Below are 27,057 nucleotides of genomic sequence, written 5' to 3'. Positions count from 1 at the left end.
GGGGAATACCTGTTTAATACACTACTAAATGCTCAAAACATAGAGCAATGCCTGGCACACAGTAGGCACTCAATATAGACTGAATAAGTGCTTGAGTGGGTGAATGCATGAGTGCGTGGATGAATTACAGCCTTGGCAGGTGGGTATTATTAGTCCCATTTTGCAGATAAAGAAGAAGTCTCTTGGAGATTATGGGCCCCAAAAGACCTAGGATATGGACACAAGTGTATCTTGATTCCAGGTGGTTCTGAAAATAGGGGTTCTCTGTGCAGGCCGCCCATCAGAATTACCTAGAGTTTTCTATCCAGCATGCCCTTCCCCTCCCCCTCATGGGACTCTGGGGAGATGTAGGAAGGCAGCAGTGCTTTTTAAATGCTCCTGGATGACTCCAATTCCAGACACTAAAGGGCCTTCTACTACTATTTAAAAACAGAGATAGGTTCCATTGTCTGGTTCTATGTGTGGTCGCTAAGGACTCGTGTTCCCTCTGACTCTCTTCTGAACATGGTTTTCTCTGCACATTGAAGGATGCTCCGGCGCAGCCCACCTATTTAATTCCTCATCGTGCTTCAAGAATTAGGGCTCTTCCTTGTTGAAGTTGTCCCATATCCACCCACACCTCCAACTCTAAACAGGCGTTTCCTGCCCTCTGCTCTCCTAGATCCTCATCACTCAGGGCCACAGAGGGTAGCCTTGGGTCCTGTGTTTTGTTCATTTTGTATAGATCCTGCAGTTGGCATCTACACAGGTCCTCAGTAGACATTCATTTAACAAGTATATCAATGGATGTGCTGTTTTTCTCTGTCAAAGAAATTAGTAAATGCATTAAAGGTTTTCTAGAAATAGAGATTTAAACATTAAAAAAGAGATTTAATGTCATCCATTTCTCTAATACGCTTGTTAGAAAAGTTTAATTTCTTTTTTCTTTGGTTTTGCAACTTCTAATACTGAATTTTTCTAAGTTATCATTTTCCCATGCTGTAATGTTACAAATATCATAGAAGCCCTAATTTATTTTAAAATGCTATGTGAGACAGTGCTTGTTTTGCAGACAATGTTGGCAAGTTTTAATAAAACAGAGGGAGTACATACAATAAATAATACATAATTGGTATATGCTGGCATTTACAGAACACAAATTTTAAGTCAGATCTGTCTAGATTTTACGTGTGTGTGTATCTGTGAAGGTCAAACTTGCACGCAGTAAACCATAAAGCGTTTTTAAAAAATTAACAGCATAATCGAGGTGTATGAAACCAGATTCTTGTACAACCCTGTATAAAATCTGTAAACAGCCTTTGTAAACAATTGTTTTGAATATGAACATAGAGCCAAAAGCTGATGGGAGTGGGCAACAAATATCACATTACAATGCCTTTTTTCTAAGAAGGTAGCAGACAACTACAATCAAAGCAATCCTATTTTAAACTCTGTTTCTAGACTGACTTGCGGATTGGGCAAATCAAATGACCATTTGCTTTATCCTGAATTTCACTTTCTCTTTCAATCCAATTTTTTCTCAACGTTTAAATAGAGAAGACTCGCTTCTAGCTCTCTGAGGAGAAAGGTGGCAACAAACATGCCAGTCCCTAGGATTTGGGGCCCATTTTCAAGCCGCTTAAGGAAGTGCAGGCTCCTTGATTGAGAAGGGTGGATGCCCTGGCCAGGTGGCGCAGTTGGTTGGAGCATCATCCCATACACCAAAAAGGTTGCGGGTTTGATTCCTGTTCAGGGCACATATCAAGGTTTCGGGTTGTATCCCTGGTCGGGGCAGGTTCTGGAGGCAACCAAGGGATGTTTATCTCTCACATCGATGTTTCTCTCTCTCTCTCTTTCTCTCCCCGCTCCCTTCCTCTCTCTTCCTACAAACAAACAATAAAAACATATCCTCGGGTGAGGATTTAAATAAAAAGGGCAGATGTATGAAATATGATTCAGGGTGACTGACTTGGAAACATTTTACCAGAAATACTTGGATGAAGTGGCTTTATCTCAACCACCAGTTGGATAAACTGCAAAGGAAAGTCCTAAAACACAATGTAAGAACCCCAGGTGTTCCTCAAAGTGTGACAAATGATGACATCAAAGCTTTCAGCATCAAACTGACAACAACCGCTGGAAACCCGAGGTGAGAGCAGAGAGGAGCTGACAGAAGCAGCAGAGAAGCTCCCGAGCCCTGAGCTAAGTGCAGGACCTCTGAAGTCCTCTGTGACTACCCTGCTTTCAATGCATGAAATACACGGGAATTCCACGTGAGTCAGGGACCTCAACAGGGCCTTCAAGCGTGTGCCTTCAAGGCAGCTGTTCTGGGACATTACGGATGGCCAAGCCTAACCTTTGGGAGCACAGGGAAAGGCGCCTGAGACCTCTGCTAGCTCTCCGAGGGCAGTGACGAGAGCCTGAAAGATACCTTTCAGGAACGGACCAAAGAACTCTATCAGATGCCTCCAAGTTGTAAACCGCAAGGTGCCATCTACCTCCCATTAGGTTGTTTAGTCATTTCTCATTAGATTGCCTTTGCATCAGAGAGTGCATGGCAAAGTAAAAAAAAAAAAAAAAAAAATTAAATTTAAAAATTAAAGTGGCACTTAGGAAATAAATCTAAATTTGGATAATTACATACTATAGGTCTTCCATTTATCTTCCAGTTACAGAGCTAGTCAGCAGCAGGGCCAGTCATATTAATTAATCTCTCCGAACCTCTGAGGCTTCATCTGCAAATCTGGGATAATACTACCTACTTAATAGGATGGTGGTGAGGATTTATGATACCAAAAGTACTGAGTTCAGTAATCTCACGCATAGTATTGCGTTTGCCCCCAAAATGTCAAGTCCTCTTTCTGATTCTTGGCTGGGTGCCTTTCACTACAATCTAATAAAGTCCATACAAACAAGAAACTCTCCTATAAATCCCTGCACTCCCCAAGTCAGCCCAGTGTCAGATTCCAAAGACCCTCCATATATACACCAGGTCTCTTAAGATTTATGAGAAAACGAGAACCCAAACGGAGTGACATACAGCCATTTCCTGGTCCCCAAAGGGCCCTCATGCAGCCCTTGGCTGCCTCTGACATGGCCCCCATTCGGTGTGGCAGAGCCTGGGCTGGGGCTCTGGGGCCTGGTCGCAATTCCTCTGGACGCAGGGGAAGGTCAACCACCATGAACCTCTGCCTCTTTTTCTTGTGTTTGGAAAGCTCCTTCCCTCATTCACTCTTTCACTTGCCCAAGCAATGGTTTGTTCTCTGTGACATGCCAGGCACAACACTAGATACTTCTTTTTTTTTTTAAAATATATTTTTACAGAGAGGAAGGGAGAGGCATAGAGTTAGAAACATCGATGAGAGAGAAACATCGATCAGCTGCCTCCTGCACACTCCCTACTGGGGATGTGCCTGCAACCAAGGTACATGCTCTTGACCGGAATCAAACCTGGGACCCTTCAGTCCACAGGCCGATGCTCTATCCACTGAACCAAACTGGTTAGGGCAACACTAGATACTTCTGAATCTGATTGGACCTTGCTAAGCCTTTGCCCAATCCGTGTTCCTCCAGCCACAGTTTGGGGGCCCAACTGGTTGCCCTTAGATTAGAAAACTAAGAGGCTTCGCCTGTGTGACTTCAAGCCCCGTCGCTGCTCAGACACTGCTGATGCTCCTGATGGTGGGGACCTGCTCGCAGCGTTATCTCCTTGGAGATCCCCACCACCTGGGTAGGGTCCAAGTTTATGCCATCCCCGCAAACACTATCGGCTGGCCAGCCTCTGGGAGGGGTTTTTCCATATTTGCCACCTGCTGCTTCCAGCCGGTTAGCGTCCCTATTTGTGGGCCAGGCATTAAAGTTCCAGTAGGCAGCTGGTTAGGACCATCTCACTTATTTCTGAATCTCCATGTTATTATCTTCATTAAAACAGGGCTGACTACAGGGATCAAAACGTCTCCGGTGAGATTTTGAAGCAAATTTCCCAGATTAAAGCCTTCTCTGTAGCCATTAAAAGCCATTCCCATTAGCAAGTGCTTTAAAACTGAATATTTAAAATGACTGCTGTACTTATTACAAAAACATCACTCTGCATAGAGTATATTATTTCTAGACTGATCTCACAATGCCTATTTCACTTTCAAATCCAGGAACCAGGGAAATTAACATAACATAACATAACATAACATAACATAACATAACATAACATAACATATGGGGGGGGAGAGGGGTGGAGCCAGAGAAGGGAGTGGAATAGGGCATAGAGGGGATGAATGGTGATGGAAAATAACAAGTGAAAATAAAAGTGTTTAAAAAAAGAAAAGAAAATTAATGCTTTGTCTAAGCTGAGAATTTTCCAATAAAATCACCAGAAAATGTGGTGATTTGTCTAATGGTTCCAGAAACCTATGCTTTAGTGATTGCCTAAACAATGCATATTTTTGTTACTAGTATTTCAAAGCCATGGGCATGAATGTTGCTTATAGTTTGTGCCAGGATTATGATGTGATGACCCTGGAAACGACCTTGAGATTATAACTCAAGGACGAACTCAGTAGAGGAACTGCCAGGACCAGTGCTGCTCTTTGCAGTCTGGGAACCACACTGCTGCACTCAGAGGCGCGCTCAGTCACTGAGTGGGTAGATACGCTTTAAATGTTTAAGTGGAACAAAGTACCTCAAGGAGAGATCTTATATCAAGGAAAGTAGTAGCTACCACAAGGATTTATCGGATCTTTGAAGCTACCTATGTGAGGGCTAAGTGTAACAGAGAAGTCTTATCCAATATTTTATGCTGGAGAGAAAAACACTTTTTTTTTTTAAACCAAATGAACGAGTTTATGCTATCCCAAAGTACACATGTAAAATTAGCAGGTACCATAAAAAATAAATTTAAGATATCATATTTTAAACTGAGCCCCCAAATAATGAAAAAATATATATATATATCAGATTAAAACAGACACAGAATTACAATATTATCTCACCTCAACTGTATAGAATTGATAATTGGTATCACTGCCGATGTGATATGGAGATCCCTCCCACCTCGAAATGCAATCCCCCCCTCTTTTTTGGAATGATTGGTGCATTAAGTTCTAAGAGAGAATAACAATTACATTGAGTTCAGGTGTTAAAATGTATTAGGAAAAAAATTAGTTAGCACACTGCTACAGTTAGCATATCAGAAAAATGTGGATCTTCACATTCCCATGACCCCAAAATACTACATAAGTTAGTGACATAAATTACTGACAGATATAATCTTATCACTGCAAATTTCAACATACGTTTAACCACAGAATTACCATATCACAATGAATATCAGAACACCTTTTGCAACCTATAATTATGACATTAATTCTTACATTTCTATGAACAAATGTGAGTAAAGGTTATTGAAATCATTTACCTTCTACACCCTTCAAAAATCCAAATAAGTAAATAAATAAATAGATGTGCTCAGACTCAAATGTTATCCCCCTACGATGCTCAGTAAACATTAAATCCCCCTGACCCCCTACAGCTTCTAACATTTAAGTCTTTTCTTAAAAGTCCTTGGAGTTTCTGCCTCTCCTGATAATTTCTACTTTTATGAGACTTCCGTGTCCATATTGATTCACCACTGTCAGAATTCTTTCAGCACTGTAACCACAAAATAATTTCAACTTGTGTGTAGAAGAATAACAAAGGCTCATTTTTTAAGAAAGAGAACTAGCCATGACCAGTGTCTCTCAGTGGTTGGAGCATCACCCTGAGCACCAAAGGGCTACAGGTTCGATTCTAGGTCTAAGGGCAGATACCTGGGTTGCAGGTTCACTCCCTGCCCAGTCCCCCACCCCCTGTAGGGGCACATGCATGTGTTTCTCTCACATAGATGCTTCTCTCTCTTCCTCCCTCCCTCACACTCTCTCTGAAAAGTAATGGGAAAAAATATCCTCAGGTGAGGATTTAAAGAGAAAGGAGAGAGAGAGAGAGAGAGAGAGAGAGAGAGAGAGAGAGAGAGAGAGAGAGAGAGAAAGAACTATATAGAGTCTCTTCAAGGAGAAAAGGAAGGAAAATTTTTTCTCAAAATTAGAGATGACATATGCCAAGTTTTACGATTACTATTGCCATTAAAGTCGCCTGAAAATGCACACTGACTAGATTGATGAGATTGATGACCCTTTTTAAAAAACAAACAAAACACTTTATATTTGAAAGTCACAGAACTTAGTTTGGAGAAAATGTTAGGGGAAAAACATGTTATAATGCAAATTTCCACATGATTTACCCAGAAGATAAGTAACTTCACAGTCTGAAAACAATTTCAGGGTTTGACTGATAACTGTGTTAGAAAGTACTAGGCAACTAACTGATCCTGTCACCTGTGTTCCTTGAACTAGTGCAATCGTCACTTTAACACTAAAACGGAGCACTTGGCGTTACAAACGGAATAAATGAGGACTGAAAACATGCTCACCACGGGTTGTAATGGGGCACCGGGCATCATGGCATTGGCTAGTTGCATTTGCTGGGCCAACATGGCCATGTTCTTCTGCTGAATCAAGTTATTGCGCCCATTTATCTCCAACTGTGTTTTTAAGTGTGGGGGTGGGTGCAGATATTTGCAGTTCTCCCTGGAGCAACGACCCTAAAAAACAAAAGCAGAAACTATCTTAAAAAAGAGTAAAATTACCAAATCTTAAAAAATAATAATAATGCAAACCTATCACTTGAATCTACCATGCACACAATGTACTGCCCACATCATTTTACAATACGTTTAGAATAAGTAATGAATTCACCCAAATGCATTATGAAAATGAGGTATTCAGACATTTGAAAAGATTTTAAAGCTTAAAGAAGTTTTTTTTAAATTTTAATATTAGCTCTATTGTATCAATATCCCAGTTTAAAAATCTACAAATTGCCTAGATAATATTAAAATATAGAATATCAAATAAAGAATATTAAGCTCCTTCCATAATATCTTCTGGTTAACTTTAATGAACCCCAAAGAATCATGAAGTTTTACTATCTATTTTTACTTGTACTGAGTTCTAAGGAAATGAACTTAGAGGACTCAAGGCACACTGTATTTTCAGTAAAACACCTTTACAAGTATTTCATAACAAATAAAATTTTAATTACTGCTAAGCTTTAAAAGGCCATGTACTAACATATTTAGAGATAGAGAGAAGAAAATTCTCATATGTGACCACTGTATACAGAGATTAGTAAATACAATAAAACACTGGGGAAAAATATAGCCTTTACCCTTTCAAAGATAAGTGCAGTCTCCAATGCCCAAGCACCATAAATCAATCAGAAATAAACACATTTACCCACCAAAAAAATTTACAATGTAAAATGGAGAAACACAATAAGGTACTATTAAAATAAGTAATGTGCATATACCATCCTTTTGATGATTCTTTTTATCAAAATATAGCTATTAAAGTCTGTCATATGTAATGCTGTATGAGGGAGTGTACCCATATTATTTCAATATTGTCAAGTCGTACTGTTAGTAACAGATCTCATCAATTGCTACCTTGATAACTTCTTTTATCAATCATTCTAATTAGAACTGTTTTGAGGGTAAAAGAAAGATTTAATTGAAGGCACCAACCACCTTCCTGAGCTTTATTTGAACTTCCTAAGGAAAATTTATCTCCCATAACTTGACCTTTTACTGTAAATTGACACAAAACTGATGCTTATGTTTGTGATAAAAGCTGTCAATTCTAATTTGAATGATCTATTTCTAGCTTGTTTAGATGAAGGTGTTTAGGAATAAGTTTCTGTGCAGAGTGACTATCTTAGGACACTGCCTGTTACTATAACAAGCTCTATGTAACAAAGCATTACTAACTGAACTTGAGATCAGATAGCAGTAGAGGACAGTAGTTGATAGCAAGGACCATACAGGTCTGAAGACCTGGGGTAGAGGCCTAGCTCTCACTCATCAGCTGTCTGAACTGCATAAAAAAACTAACTTCCATAAGCCTCAGGCTTTTAATCAATTTCAAAATTGCTACCTAACCTTCACCAGAGTTTTATTTTGAAGATTAAAGCAGCTAATGTATAGTCATGCTCTTGACACTCACTGCATGCCCCTCTCTGAGCGAGATAAAGGTCTGAAGCTGCTATTACCATCCCTTCCACCACATTTTTAAATTGCATATCAAACAAACAAAAAACAACCTTTTGGCATGAAGGTAATTATTATGGTTATTGATATGTTCACAAATAAAGTAAGATTTAGATATCTATAACTTGTTCCATATGAAATTGTCATGCTTGATATCTGTTGAGGTCATGAGCATGTTATTAGCTTAAAAGCATCTGGATACAAAACACCTTTTACAAAAACAGCACTTAGAGTCACAGGGAAAGACTGGCCAACAGAAACAAGCTCAAGGATGATGGATAGTCTGACTTCAGGGTCATTCAGTTGGAGTCTCCTAGAGAAAACCTGCCTTTTCCATGCAAAGAACAACCTGGCCCTAAGAGCAATCCTGGTTCTCAGTATCTCCACGTCATCATTCTCACTAAGATTGGACTTTGTTAAGCGCAGACAAGCAGGGGTATATCCACCCTGTGGATTCAGTTACCGTCAATGCACTCAGCTCGGTTTCCATAGTTTCATAAACAGTACACAGGTAGCCCTGAGCACGGAACCAGGCCTTGCCAAGGCTAACAGTGGTCTCGCTAAGGACTTCGTTCAAGTGCCTCCCCTTAACACAAACCGCCCGGCCTCCTACCTGTGAGCACAGCCCAGGCTGAAATAATGAAGGAGAGAAACCCAATTTGTCCCCTATATATCCTGTGTCGGGCATCGCAAACTGAATAGAAGCTGAGCCCTTTGGTTTTCTTTCTGTATTTGCTACCTCTACTCAGGAAGGCTACCCTTCTGTGCCCAGCTTGATCTGACAGCATCTGAGCCGTGCTTTCAAAAAGCGATGCTTGGGAAAAGTATACAAGCCTCATCCACAGAGAGCTTGTGGCACTAGGTCTGGGGGCCCAGGTTATGCCGAGAGAGCATAAAACACGGCAAAACACAACTCTATAAAGCTACATGAATTTTTCATTGACACGTGTGGAAAAAATAACACAGTCGCCTCTGCAATTAATATTAGATAAACTTAGCTCCTTAGGAAGTTCAGGACTTGTTTAATGCTGACCGTGCTGCTGAATAATTGTGGTTTGACAAATAAAAACAAAGTAAAGAATAACTTAGAATAAACATCCTTTTCTATGGGATTGCCTAACGCCCCAGGGAAAACCACAGGCAGCATACCTTCCGTGGAGAATTCAGGTAAATACGACACTGGTACCTCTCTCTCCAGGTGCAGCTGTCTGGGTTCCCAACACCCACACCTCAAGAGTCATTTGCAGAATGAATGAAGGGACATGTCTTACAAAATAATTGAAGATGAATTATTCTAACTCTATTCTGGAGACAATAAAGATAACAGAAGGGGGGGGTGGACCAAATCTAATACCAAACTTTGATTTTGAGTTGCACTAACCGAATGCTGCACTTATTCAGACACCTATAATTTGACTGCACAAGGAAGCGTGCCATGACAAAAGGACCTAAGGTGACATGTTTGGAAGTTTCACCAGGGAAGAAAGAAGATTTGTGTTGAGATTGACACCCTAAAAATCTATACAGTGATAACGTTCTAAAAATCTCAGAGCAGAAATTCCATCAGTATCTAGCGCTTACTTATGCAGATCTGTACGGGAGATACTACTCTATGTCATCCAGAGACTTGGCCTCAAGACATTAAATTGGGCTGTTTGGATTAATGCAAAATATAAATATCAATAAGTTGTTTGTTTGTTTTTGGTTTTTTTCAGTTTGAATGCTACAATGCAGTTCCAACAAGTGCCATTTAATTGTACATTTTATCAAACATAGGTTGGTTCAAATAGCAGCTTTGTAACTTACTTGCTGTGTGACCTGTGGAAATTACTTAAGTTCTCTGAGTGGCCAGACTTTTTCAATAGAATAGTAACAATACCATTCACCTCATTGGTGATGTCTGAGGATTGAGCAAGATAGTAGGCCAAGCTCATACACGGCTCCAGGTATAACAGGATATCAATAACTATTATTTGTCTCTCTTTTCCTAAGTCTCCAGCTAATCACAAGCAGCAGTTGCTTCATTTAGCACCATTCTCTGTTAAAAGTGCTAAAATATATATATATAATACAAGTAGCACAACACAAGGACAGTGCATGACAACCATCAGTAATATAAGCTTGGCCCTTAATCATCATTCTGTACTTGCCACACTAAGGAAAAAATGCTATTTTAATACGTTTCTTACAGTGTTAGGTTTCTGTGGTTTGTTTTTGTTGATTGCACTGAAATCTGATTTTCAGTGAGCTATTAGGCTGACTAGCAGGCCGCATTAAAGAGCCTGTGCCATCAATACCTTAGACTCCATTCAAGGAGGCTTTTTATAGCTTAACTCAACCCAGATTCCAAAAGCATCGTTGTAATACATGAACTATATATTTTAAGGGAATGGAGGAAGTTCAATAATATTGATCCCGGCTGAGTCCATTTTTCTCTAATAATTTTTCTACATCTATAAATTAGAAATAACCTGTCCAAAAAAGTCAACATTCCCCCCCCACCCCATAGTCTTAAAAGCCTGTATATGATGAATAATGGTCATTTGAGAGATCAATTGATCAAGTCCCCAGTTTTTGAAGTTACAAACTGCTCCACTATGAATTTAAGGATTTTTTTTTCATTAGTCTTTGAAATTGGCACAAATCTTGTGATTATAACAAGGTAAGATGTATGTTTAGATTAATTGTTTGAGCTTAAAAATAAGTGCTTTGTTAATTCTTAAACATTATAGTTTAATAAAGTATATTTTAAATAATTATATCCAAGCTTATATGTAGAGTATATATCTAAAAATTATGTGTATGTGATATATATATTTACATAAATTATAGAATAAACATAAAATGGAATGAAAGATGGTCACTTAGAGATATGAAAAGAACCACGATTTTTACAAGGCATAAAGTATTTTTAATATTTACTTAAGAACTCGTTAGCAATAAAAAAGAAAACATCTTACTTAGAAGTTGGTGGAACTTAAATTAAAAAGAAAACACCTTAAAATTCTATTTTAAAAATGAAAAAAAAAATTTCCATTTTTAATTATACTTCCTCCATCTAAAATAAAAGAAACATTGTCATATATGAGGTCAGAATGTGAGAAGATATCTTATTAAGCTGCCAAAGAATAACTATGTGGTAGGATTATAATTACTGAGTCATATTTGTGTAGATTCTGGAAATAAAAGAGTAATGAATAGATTGCAGGGGTATGAGCTGATACTCACAAGTCTTTTTCAACTTTCACTGGAAATCCTGGTGTTCTGGTAAGACTGTTCAAACTGCAACCATTTATTTCGATTGTTTAAACAAAACAAATATTTTCTTGGGGACAGATGAGATGTGCAAGAGTTTTAGTAGCACATTCTAGAGATAGTCATTGCTCAGATATGGGCCAGAAATTCTGGCAAAGGTATTTGGTAGCTTCCAATGGAAAATTCTTACTGTTGTTTTTTTTTTCCAGCTATGAAGATACAAATATCTCAGAAAAAAATCTGCCAAAGGCGGATAAAAAAATAAAATAAAAAAAGCATTGGCAGTCCAGAAGTATAGTTTCATGCATTTCCAAAAATGTTTTCTATGGTTCCACTATGCTTTTAAATCAATTCCTGCATCAATTCTAATAAAAAGCTAAATAAACTTACATATAAAATATCACAGGGGTCCAAGCTTACACTCATAAATTTTTTGCAACTTTCACTGGAAATGCTGGTTTTCCTTAGGAAGTTTCCATGGAGATTTCACTGATTTGATGTCATTGTTTGCTTTGGTTTACAAATAGTATACTGTACAGTATCATAGATATGTATAGTATAGATACTGTTAATAAATCAATACTATATATTTACTATATTTAAATAGTATGGTATACTATATTGTATTGACATATTAAGAGTAATTTTTCTATTCATTTTTTTTATTCTCAAATATTGGCTCTTTAACTCAGATAAGTAAATGGGATTTTTCTTTTCCTCTTGAAAATTTCCTATTTTTAGTATCATGCACCCTTGTACTTATTTTAGAGTTTTATCATTTGGAAAGGCAAGAAAATCTTTAAGATCATCTTTACATCTTCAAACCAGACACGACTTCATGGGCAGCTTAATAAGATGTCTTCTCACATTCTGACTCCATACATTAAAATATTCCTTTTATTTTAGGTGGAGGAAGTATAATTAAAAATGGAAAATTAGTTTCATGGGCATCAAACATTTTCTCATCAACATCTGCTCTGATCTGGTTTTAGGTTAGACTTTTCTACCTATTTAAAGAATCATCTCTCTTACTCAATGGATGTTCTAGCACCACTTTAAAGAACATTGCTAAGTTTGATGATGAAGATTCTTGGACATTAAAACCAATAGTGACATTTACAACAACCCAAAATAAACTCAATGCTGACGCAATATCCACGCACTCTAGCTCAAACCTCGGGATACTATGACTTTTTCCCCAGAGAACTTGGGAGCTTTTATTGTGCAACTCCCATTAATCATCCTGAAAATGGCATAACTGAAACTCTACACATCTAGATAAGTATTATGTAATAATGCATGAGAGTCGGGTTAGCTGCTGCTGAGGAGGTGGAAAAAGAGAAAAAGGCAACAATCACACACACACACACACACACACACACACACACACACACACATTCTGGTCACAAAAATACAACTCTTTTCTCCAGCCGCTTTTGCCTGTGACAAATCAGATATACACACAACTGTGACAGCAAGAGTCCTATCAGCATACAGTTTTAGCTGGTAGTCACCTGAAGAAATCCTAGCCTCCTCAGAGAGGGCCCACAAGAATCATATATTTAGAGTTACTGGTTACAAGATGCTGGAGAAGAAATGGTCTCACTTTTTCCTTATGCCCATGGCCTCCTCCATTCCATAGGACCGTAGGGTGTAGCCATCTCTGAAGTGCCTGAAGCTTTTAATTGGCACCTACTGTCTCCCCTATCCCACAGCCTTCTGAACTCCAAAGCTGCGTCTGGCCAGCATCTCTGAGCCAGCCCCGAGTCTCCATGACCTTGTGAAAGCCCAGTGACATTTCATAGGTGCCAGCATCATGAAGCAGTCCAACATGTGTTGGCTGACTTATTATAGCATCATGAAATTGGAAATGCCAGAGCACTACATGTCTATTCTTTTTTTCAATTGCTTCATTTTTTTTTTTTTTTCGGTACAGCAACTGTCAGGCTTCTCAACTGTTTGTAGCAGAAACACTTGTGAAGTTTGATGGCATCCGAATCAGACACTTTGCAGTCTTGGCTAATAACTGAAAGCCCTAACATTTACATAATAAAGTTTAGTGCTCTATTTGTGGCACATGCCTTTGAATTGAGAAATACAAAATGTTTTACAAATCGTACCCCATTCATCTTCATACCATGATTAAGTGGATTACAGGGTGACTGTCTCTGTTATACTTCTAGAGCTTTCCTGAGAATGAAGAAGAGGTAAACTTCTTAAGTTAAATGCATATAATTTTACTTTCCTTAAAAAAATCTCTTGGAAGAGTTGTTTAATCAGTTCTTTATAGACCCCATTTCAGTGCCTAGTGCATTGAACAAAGCAAAATAAAAAGGTGTTTCACATTATAAGCAACTAATTTTGAAGACTAATCCATGTGGTATTTCTGAAGTGTAATAGAAAAAAAAAATTCTCTTATAAATTTCAGTTTATCTGTCATTCTTTTATTTTCTCCCTCAGCAACACCAGTATTATAGGATCAACTATTTTTTTCTACCGAAAAGAAATAATCTGAATACCAAACAAGTTTAAATTTTGCTTCACATTATCCATTTCGACAAGCAGTTTCTGGGATTAGCAGTGGATTCCACTGGCCTGGGCTCTGTGATTCGAATATAGCACAGATATGGTGTTTTTATATAGAAAAGATATATGAAATGAAAAATATGAAGTTAGAAATAGAGAGAGGATGGTAGGTTTTTAAGGGGCAAGTATTTTATTTAGCAATATAAAAGAAACTGAAGAAAATCAAAGGGGTGAAATAGATTGGTAAAGTCAGTTGATATATCTGTACCACAGATCCTACACATGCCTACAAATATAGGGGGGAAACCCTGTTCTTATATATCTGGAAACATAACACAACATTAGTTATGATAAACTTTAAAGTACAATATTATGGAGTGTTTTCAAAGTCCCATTTCAATATTCCCACTGTAAATCTTCCGTCAAAGTCTACCAGAGGGGAACATGGATATTATGTATATGATTAGTGCTTAAATAATTTCCCAAACTATAACAGATGTCCCAAATGCTGGCTGTCAGTTTTATACAGAATTCGCTGCATCACACTGCTCTCCTAATCTTTTAGAAACATTCTTTTTGGCCAAATATCAATTCTTTCCCCCAATTTTTCATTCGGACTCCTCCAAAAGCCTCTTGGCTTCCCTAACAGAACACAAATGCGGCTTTCTGACCTCACAAATCCCGCCTCCCGTCTGACCATGAAGTGCTACCGCTTCACACAAACAACAATGACAGAGCAGGAAGGAGCGATGAGGTGACAAAGGTCCCTCCCCACCGCTGACCACTGTCTCCTTCAGACAGATCAACTTTGTACTTGCACACAATGTGCTCCATGACGCCGGCTCCGTCCCTGTGGGGCAAGCACTCCCCTCCCCCCAGCCCCATGACAATTTGCTAAAATTGTGCACAGCCATCAGCTCTCTGACTCCAGGCTGCCGCGAAGAGAGAGGCCATTGGCTCAGGAGCCCAGGAGGCGTCTCCATGGGATGCTGACTGCAGCCGCACAGGCAGGCAGGGTGGGAAAAAAATCTTCCCAAGTCAAAAACCAGCATCATAATCCCAGTTATCTGAGCCTGTCTCCCAGCCCCACCCCAGAGACTGCCAATCAATGGCTTTCTAGGGCAGGTCTCAAAATATCGAAAGAGTAACATTCAACCCAAGTTACTGAAAAATTGTCACGGGGGCTAAAAGTGGAAAGTTGTGGGATTTTTTAGAAAGAATTCATATGCTTCTAATAGCTTTGAGTAGCTTTTGGGGGAATGAGCCATGTGAACAATAAACAAATAAATGAAAATAGGTGCTGATAAGCTAGGGAACTCTTACAAAACACCTATCGGGTGAGGTTCTAAGGCAGAAAGGTACTGAAGTCAGCGCTTAAGCCTATCAAACAAGCTTAATCAGCGCGGGCGCTCCATGCTAAGAAGCTGCAGAGGGTATTCTTACTCGCTTATTTAGGATATAAAGTACGGAGATGTTGGGCCTCGCAGGAACACAGCCATGGCAACACTGGTTTTTAATGAGCCAGCGTGCGAGCGGAACGGGGACAAGCACAGACGGCTGTCACATGATGTTTTTCTCTCGCTATCATATCAACAACATTTAGGGGGAAAGCCCAGATCTGCTAAGCACCCGGCTTGGGTGCACTGAGTCAAGCAACGTATCCAAGCATTTCACACTCTACCTCTGGCTAAAGCTGGTGGCCCTCAGGAAAAATGGAGGTTTTACTTTTCTTGGCACTTTGCCCTTGCCTCTGAACTAAGAGGGTTACTTGACTTTACTGTACAATGTGTACATGTCTTCATCCCTAGGGAATGCCTCTAGAAGGGGCTCAAGCCTCAACCTTCTGCCCACAGCCCAGGCCAGGCCAATATGCCCTTGAACTCAGACCCAACCTTGTGCCCACAGCCTGGGCTGGGCCAATATGCCCATGAACTGTTTGCCTCGGGAATGAGTGCCAGCTAGAGTTCAGAGTATAAGATGTTGTGTCCCATAACGTACTTCTCCAACGTGCCTCTGCACCTTCTCCAGGGCCGCCTCAGGACCTGCACACGTGGTACCCATTTTCTCTTCATTCAATGATATTTTCCTTTTTTTCTAGTCTCTTCCCATAGGCTCCTTTTCCAGGGACCTTCTTAGTACTGTTATCCAACCACAACTCTCTGCTCTACTCCCACCCCCATAAGAAATAGGGACACTTAGCTGTGTCCATACCATGTGGGCTTCTCATACACACAGGCCTCAGAGAGCTACAGGTTAAGAGCTATCTGGGGACTCGACATAAGAAAGCCTCACAGCCCCAGCTGGATGGTCACACGGGCTGGAATCAGAGAGGGGTGCAAATGCCAACTCTGACATGTATTAGCCCAACCTCACTGAACGGCAACTTCCTCTTCTATAAAATGGAAGAGAAGCAAACCATTCTAGGGATGGTGTATTAAATGAAGGAATGAATACAAGAGCCTCAGTCATGGTCTGGTACTCAGTAAACGGAAATCACTGGGCCCCTCTCACTCTCCTCCCATCCCTGGAAACTTACACACACACACACACACACACACTTGCTGTGACTCAGGCCCACTTCTCTAGACATGCTCACTCGAAAGCATCCTTCCTCCTCTTCCTTCACCCTCCCCTCGGGCAGAATCCCGCAGCTCACCATCCAGTTAGAATCTCTGTTACTGATGGAGCCCCCACTGAGCCTCTGGTGGTCGAGGATGGCAATCACTACCCAGGAGCCTGGACTCACTGTCCCTGTGTCGCTCACCAGCTCTGTGACCTCCCACAGGTCTCAACCTCATACCCAAACAGGGGCCTCCTTTATGACACTGAGTCCAACTCATACAGCTCCTGGGGGCTGGGGAAAGCTCTGCCAGTGCCCAAGGGAGGACTAAGAAACCAGGCATCTGTGTTTTAAAAGGGGTTGATAACAAAAGGAAACTGTTTTCAGAGGTGACACATGATTTTACGAGAGGTGACCCTTTTCAGATGTCACTTTCTGAGGACACGTTGCCTTTCACTTCCCCTCCCTTCCTCCTCTTTCTTTCCCTGCCAGGAAGAATAAACTCCCCAGTGAATTCAGCACCTGTCAAGTTGCATTACAGATAATTTCTACAAGTCTGTCCACCCCTCCTGATTAAGAACTTGTTAAAGGCTGGACTAAATTTCATTTAGCAACCTAAGCATTTTTAGCAACTGCTTGTAGAATGAATAAGCACTTTTGAATAGTGGAAGGCACTTCCAGTGTTCTAGCTATCACATCACCAAGACAACCTCTAATGCCCAAGCCCTTGGTCCTCCATCATGGCTGTGCATTACAAATACAAGAAGCCACAACCCCCATAAATTCTGATTTAATTGATCTTGGCTTGGTCTCAGGCAAGCTCTCAGATGATTCTAAGGACTACTACTCTGAGGTCCATCGGTTAGTCTATATAGACCAGTGATGGCGAACCTATGACGCGTGTCAGAGGTGACACGCGAACTCATTTTTTTGGTTGATTTTTCTTTGTTAAATGGCATTTAAATATATAAAATAAATATCAAAAATATACGTCTTTGTTTTACTATGGTTGCAAATATCAAAAAAATTTCTATATGTGACATGGCACCAGAGTTAAGTTAGGGTTTTTCAAAATGCTGACAGGCCGAGCTCAAAAGGTTTGCCATCACTGATATAGACCAATACACATTCTCAGTCACACATCAAACACCGTTACAATCACAATCACTTTCCCACAGTTCATTTAAACCCGGTGTGTTTGCCAGTGACTTCCAGATAACTGCTAATGCTATCTGTCAATTGCCTGATACTTCTGTTTCTAAGCTGTCTGTTTTCCTCACAGCTCTTTTCCCAGACCATGGGCGAAAGGCCACTCTTGAGCAGGAGGCTGTATAAAAAGAACCACTGCCTTTTGTTCTCTTAGGTACATTACTCCAGAACAAAGCCTGCAGGCCAGCCACACCTCTGGCCAAAAAGAAAGTTGCCTCTAAACACCTGATTCATAAGAAGCAAAAGACCTCATGGGAAAAAGAGGGTCAGGGATCCAGGTCACCTATGTACCCATGAGAGACCTTAAGTGTTCTTTCTCTATTTACTCAACATAGATGGTACGCTACAGAAGGAGTGTATCAATGACATTTATTTTAGTTGAGTAATAACAGATCTTATACAATTGAGCTTCATTTTCATCTGTGTGGGTAAGAGGTCTTAGGTGGTTCCCAGATTCACTTGAGAATGTGGCTTTTACAATTCAAGTATAAGTTTCCTAACCTAAAGTTAAAATGTTCACACAAAGTTTTAAGTAAGAATATAAGAATTCTCCACAGACTTGTTGGCATCTGCGTTCGAAGGCCATCAGGGCAGAATGCTTTCTCTGACGGTGACCTCCTCAGTGTCCTATTCAGATGCAATACAATGTCTATCATTATCACAACAGTATCTACCATCTGTTCTCAGGGCAATTCCAAGAAGTGATTCTTATCAGCCTTCTGATAAGGAGGCTTCCAGCTGTTTATTATCCCATGAACAGCTCCAAGGATAGAAATTGATAATATGGGCTGCCCCTATTAGAAATAATCAAAAATAAAATAAAGTTTTTTTGTGTGTTTCTTGTAATGAGTCTATGGACTTGTTCTAAAAGAGCTAGATTTGCGCTTAGGTCAGAAATATAGTGTGTTGTGTGCATGCACACATGCGCACACATAGGGGAGAGAGAAAGCAGAACAGAAGAAATACTTCATTGTCTCCTAATATAACCCAAAAAGTAAGTTAGCAGGTAGGAAGTGAATAGATGAGGCCAGAGAGTAAAATAAAATAAATGTGGAAGTGGTCTTGCCTTGAATATGATTTAGACTAAATCTTGTTATCTTCCAGAATAACTCATTTACACATTTATTCACCAACTACTTGCTGAGACCTCTCATGTGCTCGCTGCTATGGGGCAGTGGAGACACAAATTGAATCAGACACAGTCTATGAAAGGAAATAAAGCATGCACATAACTAAAATATAAGGCTAGGAGGCAAAAGTGTCATAAGGGGCATTCAGATAATGAGTTCTCATACTTTGAAGGAAAAAGAGAATGTTTCCAATTTAGAAGAATCAAATAATAGATTTGAAGAAGAGGTGGAATTCATACATGAGGAGTTATATCTCCAGGTAGAGAAAAACAGCATAATGTGAAGCACTGATGACAAGTAATAAATCTATAATAAGAGCTGTGGGAAATAAGTTTGAAAAGTAGACTGAGTCTAACTTAGCCTAATTTTAAAAAGTGAGTTAAAGATTGTCTACTTCCATCTGCAGGCCAGGGAGAGTCACTGAATGGGGCCAGGGACGATATTAGCAAAGCTGTACTTCCTGAATTCACCAGGCAGGAGCACAGGTGGGCTGACCTGGCAGAGAGCCTTCGGAGGGTGACCAATTAAGGTAATTATTTCAATAGTCCAGGCAATAGTTAACACAGACCTGACCATTCTCCAGATAATCAGCCCAGACCCATCTTTCTCACAATTTCCTACCCCACTCCTAATGCACTCAGACACAAATGCTTTCTCTCTCTCTCTTCTCTCTCCCTCTCCCTCTCCTTCTCTCTCTCCCTCTCCCTCTTTCCCTTCCTCTCTCTGCCATGCTAGGTTCCGTCTTTTGTACAAGATATTACTTTGTCCATGTAGATCCACCTATTAAGACACCATGCCCCCCTTTCTTAGGGGGGAGGGGAGCTGGTTAACTTCTAGTTACAGTTAAATGTCACCTCCACCAGGAAGTTCTCTTAAAACTTCAAGTCTTTGTTTAACATTCTTCTAGCTGATTTCAGAGCATTCACTACACTTTATCACCTGGTTTATCAGTTGTCTGTTTCCATCATTAGACCAGGCTCAAAGATGCTAAGAAGATGTTTATTTTCCAGTTGCATTCCCAAAACAGATCACTTAGAATAGCGTTAGGCTCCTAACAGGTGTGAACGCACTGAATGAATATGTAAATGAGACTTATAAAGCAGAATATACATTTTATAATATATATATATGTGCATATATGCATGTACATATAGATAACATGCATTGACTATATGTCTAACTTCCCAACACGCCTCTAGAATGGTGCTTTTGCAAAACCCAGTAATGTTTTGAAAATGCACAGTAATTAACTGCCAAATTAAGCTTTATTATTTTGCAATTTCTTGCAACATAATAGGAAATTTCTGGTTCAATCATCAGCCCATTATTCTATGTGTCATTGTTTCCTTTATACCAGATAAAAATGGGACTCCATACTATATTCACATGAGAAAGGAATAAAGGGTAATTGTAACTTCGATTACTCAGATAGGAAAATGTTACTGAGAAATGTCAAACTGATAGCTTAGCAAAAATTCTGATGCATTGATCAAGGGGTGTACCAATAAAATGAAACTGAAAATGTTTGGGGGTTTTTTCCCTATAGTAGTAGTTTTGTTAGAATAACCATTTTACATGCTTCCTGGCTTCACAAAAACCAAAGACAATAAAAAACAAAGTTCATGTTTGCCTCATTTTATTCCACTAGAACTTGATACTGATAATTTTAATGTATATTTTCTGATTGTGACATACTCATCTATAATATTTGAAAATAACAATTTTATTACCCACCTTAAGAGAATCCGACCATATTGTAAAATCAAACATAAAAGGCCTTTTATTAAATTAAAAGGAATTGTGCTAAATTGATGTAGAACATTTTTCCAAAACAATTTCAATGAATCATAATTACATGATTAAGTTCCAAATTATCCAAAAGAGGTTTAAGTCTCCATGTGCAACTATTTTTAGCTATTTTTGAAATTATGCTTTTGGGCTTTTTGTGTGTTTATTTTTTTAATTTAATTGTTAGCAATTACCCATAAGTCAAAATAATTTCAAATTTTATTTTTTAAAGTTATCTTTGTTGTTGAAAATATTACAGCTATCCTTCCCTCCCCCTTTTTTTTTTTCAAATTTCATTTTAAATGTTGTGGCTCCTGATTTACAACAAATTTATCTTGTACTATTATTGGGACAACTGTTTTTTTGGTTTATTTTAACTTTTTAAATAAATTGTGGTATAAAAAGGACCATTATTAAGGGAGTTTGTTTTCAACATTAATCTAGAAGAGAAGAAAATTGCCTGTAAACAAATGAACTGATTGTGTAAACAAAAATAATTTGTTTAAAACCAGTATTCTACATTATAAACTACCAGGGTTTGCTAAAGCAGACTTGCTTATGTGGGGAAGGAGGCAGCCCCCCTCCCCCGACTCCCCCCTGCCCAAGAGTGAGCTGGTGAAATTATTGGAGCCCATGGAACACACAGCAGGAAAAGATTTACATAATGTGTTAGTCAACACTGTTATTTTAGGGAAAGATTAAATAGAGTATCATGAAAGGACCAAGAAATACCTAAATAGATTCAAGTAAAAATTACAAATTATCAATAGCCTTATTATTTATGCATAAAACATATCACCAATCATTTGAGAATAAGCAGGTCTTGGAATACCAATGTTCTTATATCTCAGATTTTCTAATTTGGGTAAACTTTCAGATAAGATCCATTTTTAACAGTATATCACATGCTATTACCTGAGCTTAAAAGCTGCCTTGTTATATTTTCTTCTTGTGTAGTTTTGCCAGTTCAGTACTTATTGAGGCTATCCTCTGTCATTTCTCCTTTTGCTGTCTTTCGAATGACATATTTAAAACTATACTACACCTCCATGTTTTTTTTTTCCCCTTCAATATATTTCTACGAGTCTACTATGTAAAAACATTTGCTGACTCGCCACAGCCCACTTCTCCTACTTCACTTTTCATAAATTAAGCACTCTGCTCACACAAGTGAACAGATGGTTCATTAAAATAAGCAGGTAATCCCCAAAATTCCTTTTTGAGATTTTTAACCAACCTCTCTCTCTTTGTAGATCCAATGACCTACAAAAAAAAAAAAAAAGTGGGGGGGCAGACCATAAAGCATAACATAGGGCACATTTCAGAAAATGGATCATCAACACTATGCAGTGTGTCCTCTGATACCAAGGTGGACAAAGTGCCGAGAAAAACAGGCGGGAATGAAGCACTTTCACAGTCCTTTTCAATGAATCTCACAATGACCATCTGAGCAGTGGTATCAGCTACACGATGCTGGTGGGGGAGGCTCACAGAGGTCAAAGGACTTGTCCAGGATCAAGAGTAGTAAACACAGTGTAAGTCTCAAAGTCAGGTGTGAGGCCAAGTCTGAGGATGTTGCGCTCTGTAACGCGCTGGCTTTCCAGAACACCCACAGCCAGGTGGTCTTAACAGATACAATGGCAGTAAGCCAAACCATGCCGGTGGGAATATTCAGGCTATTCAACAGACAATGGCTACACCAACCTAACAGGGACGAAGACTTGTCCAGGGGAGGTACCGTACTTTTCCATGTATAAGACACCCCATATGTAAGACCCCTCCCCCCGCCCCCGCCTTTTCCAACCCAAATGAAGAAATCAATATTTTGCTGGTTTTCCTCTTAAGGCCTTCTTCTTTTTTGGCATCTTAAGGAGTTGTTCTTCCTGTTCTTCCTGTTTTCTCCACTGTCTGATCACACACTCAGTGGGAGGAGGTCCAAATTGTCTCTCGGCAGCTCTATGTCCATGCTCTTTTGCATAGCTGATTACATTCAGTTTGAATGTTGCAGAGTAAGACAATTGCTTACCGATATTTATCTTTTTATTTTTTTGACACCTTTAGAGGCTCAGAAAGCTCCGGTCCCTATTGCATCTGCGCACTCTCCACCTCCACCTCCAATTACAGCATCAGCTGATGTCAGTAACAATAAGGTTCATGATTGGAGGAAGCTTGATTGACAAGGTATGGGCAGCTACACCCCCAAGCAACTCCCTCCTTGGCTGACTTCCTTGTATAAGATGCCCTTCAATTTTCAATCTAACAATTTTAGAAAAAAAATAGTGTTTTATACACAGAAAAATATGGTAAGTTCAGAGAGTGTGAGGCAAAGTAGAAGTAACTTAAAAGCCTGGTCAAGAAATCTGCAAGCAAAAATTATCCATTCATTGGATGCTTTTGTTGAGGCCTATGTGAAGTTCAGGAAGACTTGGTCCTAGGCTATAGAAAGACCGCACTCATGAAACAAACTCAAGTGTGATGACTGTTCATCTGGTTACGTGGTACCTAACAATCTAAGACAAAACAGTTGCGCTACACTACTCAAGTGGGTTAACAAGGTAAGCTAGCACACAAATGGCCTCTGTGAAATTTATTAAAATGGTAGAGAAAAAAAAACAATCAAAGGATAATCAGGACTATCCTGCAGTTGAGTTTTAAATAATGGCATTACTCTATAAGGAAATGAAAATGAACTTGGTCTTCTAAGCCTGAAGCAATAAAATATCTGCTTTGAAACCTTACATTTATAATAAAAACATTTCTTACAAAATAAAAACTATGCATATTGTTGTTCTACAAATTTATGAACATAGTTAAAATACAAGGCAAGAAAATGAACTGTGAATGATGGGGGAGGGGGGCATTACTGTTTGTTGTCTATGCTTTTCCAGACAGAGCAGTGGACATAACCCACTTAGTCCACTCAAGTCCTCCTGAGCCCAGCTCCACCTGCCCTGCCTGTTTATCTCCTTCTCAGCACTGGTTGTACCTGCCGTTAAGCTGCTTATTTATGTTTGCTGGCTGAGTGACTGAGTCCACCGGAAATGTAAGATCCACGAAGGCAGGGCCTTGTCTCCCACCCGCTCAGAGTGAGCCACAGTGTTGAATAAAGGGAAGAACAGATCTCACACAGTCCTCCCTGCCATCTATGAGGAGAGTACTATTGCCCCATCTCACCCCAACGTTGCTGACAAGGATTTGGAGATCCTGTGAAATTAAGTAATTTGTACAAAGTCACAAACTAAAGCGATGGAGACTCATCTGCCTGATTCATATGTACTGTATGAACACAGTTGGCAGGCTGCATTTAGAATGAAAACAATCTCAAGCTGAAATTCAAATAGCCAGTGGTGTTTAAAATATGGCAATTAAGAAAACCTCTGACTTTTTTCACCATATTTGTGTGTGTGTGTGTGTGTGTGTGTGTGTGTGTGTGTGTGTGTACTAGAGGCCTGATGCACGAAATTCATGCAAGGGTAGGACTTTGCAGCCTTGGCTGCCTCGTGGCCCCGCCCCCTGCCCACTGGTCGTTCTGGAAGGTTGTTTGGGAAGGTTGTTCCACCTTCTGGTCTAATTAGCATATTATCTCTTTATTGTATAGGATATAATAAAGTATAGTCAGAGAGACTTCTTATACCTATCAACAGAGTACACGTTTAGTTATATCATGGATTTCACACAATTGACTATGACACTTTGCAAATCATAAACAAAGTTGTCTATGTTACCCCTTGGGAAAAACTCAGTTTTGCACCCAATATATTAGTGTTGAAACTACAAAGATAATAGCAGGTTTCAGTGGTTCACACTTTGGAAGAAATTGTGAAGAAAACCTATCTGATCATCTTGGTTCTGAAATCTGTAGGTTCCTCTTGGAAAACCATGTAGGATGAACGGAATGTTAGTGATAAAAATAGATTCATACTAAATTGGTTACTCACAATAACTGTTAAAAAACTCTATAAATGAGATAACACTTTTCAGTGAGGTTCTTAGAAAAAATTATTTAAGATGTTTTTTTATACATCCTACTGAAAGTGATAATATCTCTGAGGACTCTGAGAAAGAAATGACTCATTAAGAAAACAATTCCTACAAAAAAACTGGTGAATTATATATAATATTCAGATTCACTGTGCCAACTATTGTGCATACATAAGAATGAGGAACATATAGCTATAATTTTGCTAATAAACTTATTTACATTGATCTATTAACATATATTGGATAGCTTACCATTACGTTGGGTGACAGGATAGAAAAAGGAACATAAAATGCAATTCCTATAGGTAAAGAGAGTCAGACATAGGAGAGACATCCATGCAAGTTGACTTCCTGAGCAACACCCCCAGTAAGAGGTATGAATAAAGTGGGTTAAATGGCCTAAGGATATTCTCTCAGACCTGAGAGGATTCACATTCTACCTTACCATTCATTCTCTTGAGAAGGTAAGTCAATATCAAGAGACTATTATCTCTTTGCTGCCCGTTTGTGGTGGTTCAAATCTGAGAAAGTGAAAGGGCTGGAGTTGCCATGCCCATTAAAAGCACTCAGGAACCTGACATTCGTTTTGGATCTCAAAAAGTCCTGTAGGATAGATCCTCCCTGCAAGACAGTCGGTGGTTTTAATCTTCATTACAGACTTAAAAGCTGTCCAATGGCCATGAGCCCCTTCTGTGCAAACTCTATTGGGAATACAATGCCGTGCTTTCTAAGATCGTAGAGCTCAGTAGGCATGGCTGCAGAAGGGAACTGAGGAGGAATGACAAGTGACATGGAGACAGACCACTAAGGGTTGGGTGGGAAGGACAGCGATGCTTATGTATAGGAATTCTGTTCCCTTCCTATGGCATCTAGGTGAGAGACTCTGGACTTCTTCTAGGAGGTACTTCAAAGACAGAAGATGACACCACTCTAGACATTTCGAAGTTAAGGCAACAAATTGTACATGGCACTAAAATGCTAAAAAAAAAAAAAAAAAAAAAAAAGTAACAGACCATCTGCACGTTAGAAACAGATGAAGAGGCTTTGAGATTTTCTACTTGGATGAATTCTCAGGAATATTTTTGCATCTTAGATGCAGTTTCCCTTACATTCCTGCTGAAAGTGGGAGTAGCTACCTTTCGGGAGAACCTGACGGCTTTGGCAGAATGCTGAGACCTTCTGAAAGGCTGCTTTTGTAATGGATGTGCCTTCTTCCTGTGTCTTTCCCACCCTGCCATTATGGCTCAGCCAATTAAAGCTATTACATAATTTGCCAAAAATAGAAAGGGGTTAGTGGAGAAGAAATGTTAAAGGAGATATATATTCAAAAATTAACAATTAACTCTTTGAGCTCAGCTGGTGTGGCTCAGTGGTTGAGCATGGACCCATGAACCAAGAGATCACTGTTCCGTTCCCAGACAGGGCCCATGCCCAGATTGCTGGCTCAATCCCCAATAAGGGGAGTGCAGGAGGCAGCCGATCAATGATTCTCTCTCATCATTGATGTTTCTCTCACTCTCTCTCTCTCCCCTCCTCTCTGAAATCAATAAAAAACATATTTTAAAAAAATTAACACTTTGAAGGTATGGTACATCCTGTAGCTGCTTAAGAAGAAGAGAAATTCTGGGGCAGTTGGTTATTCAAAGAGGCAGAAGTAGGGTTAAGTATGTGGATTTGCAAAAGCATTCCACGCATTTTTTGAGTTTTGAAATAGCACATGAAATGCAAATATGTATAAAAGGCTCAGTTTGTTGAGCTCTGCCCCCATTAACACCACTGCCATGGGTCTCTTGTCAATTTTAGTTCTCAACTTTTGTCTCAGAAAGAGGTTCTGAAATTTTTCACAGAAGCAATATGGGGCAATAAGAAGTGAACCGCATATTACTATGGCTACAATATTACCTAAGGAGGGATTGTATTTTTAAAAATAAGGCCCATCTTTGAGGACCTCCTCATATTGCATTATATAAAGAAAAAAGAAGTCTTTATGCAACTACTATTTGCTATTTATAAATTTCAACTGCCTCTCCAGAATGTAAACATGCTTTTCTCTTTTTTGCAAAATGACAGGACTTCATGATGCTCCCTATGTTTGTAACCCAGGCTCAGTAAAATAAATGCTTAAAAGCAGTTTGCAATTCATTCAGATGATAGGAGCTAAGACAGTGCCAATACGTTCCCAATTCCCTGCAAACTCAGCCTTCCCCACCAAACAGAATTGGAAAGCATTCGTCAGAATTTTTAAAACGTGTTTCCCTGTGAGTTGGGGATAGGAAGGGGATAGACAAACAGCTTCGTGTCGCCTGAGACAATGGTATGCTACTTCTCCCTGCTTCCAATTGGGACGTCAGCTGATCAAGTCGGAGTTTTCATCGCTAACACATACTTTGTTTCTCATCTTGACTTATGCCAAGGTGTTGTGTATGGGAACTATCACTGCAATAATGCCTGGCAAACGCTTAGTTGGATGCTACACAAATAAAACCACGTGAGGC

General features: G+C 39.5%; 1 protein-coding gene across 31 annotated transcripts in view; it reads right to left on the bottom strand.

Moving 5' to 3' along the window:
- MBNL1 (muscleblind like splicing regulator 1) overlaps positions 1–27,057 on the bottom strand; it is a 194,483-nt gene that overhangs the window by 31,252 nt on the left and 136,174 nt on the right. For 20 of the 31 annotated variants that reach the window (XR_009451790.1, XR_009451791.1, XM_059686817.1 and 17 more), the window contains 2 exons: positions 6,440–6,610; positions 4,965–5,075 (listed from right to left, as the gene is read on the bottom strand). The exons of 2 other annotated variants lie outside the window; for them this stretch is intronic. Coding sequence is in view for 27 of the 29 variants with exons in the window: in XM_059686817.1 (XP_059542800.1) it covers positions 4,965–5,075; positions 6,440–6,610 (282 nt within the window). In the remaining 2 variants the exon portion in view is untranslated. Of the gene's footprint in view, positions 1–4,964; positions 5,076–6,439; positions 6,611–12,974; positions 12,994–27,057 lie in introns of those variants that run through there. 9 more of the 31 variants (XM_059686824.1, XM_059686834.1, XM_059686827.1 and 6 more) reach the window with 2 other exon arrangements.

This window comes from Myotis daubentonii, chromosome 3, assembly GCF_963259705.1.
Source record: "Myotis daubentonii chromosome 3, mMyoDau2.1, whole genome shotgun sequence".
NCBI lineage: Eukaryota > Metazoa > Chordata > Mammalia > Chiroptera > Vespertilionidae > Myotis > Myotis daubentonii.
This window is presented reverse-complemented; position numbering and strand designations above follow the sequence as displayed.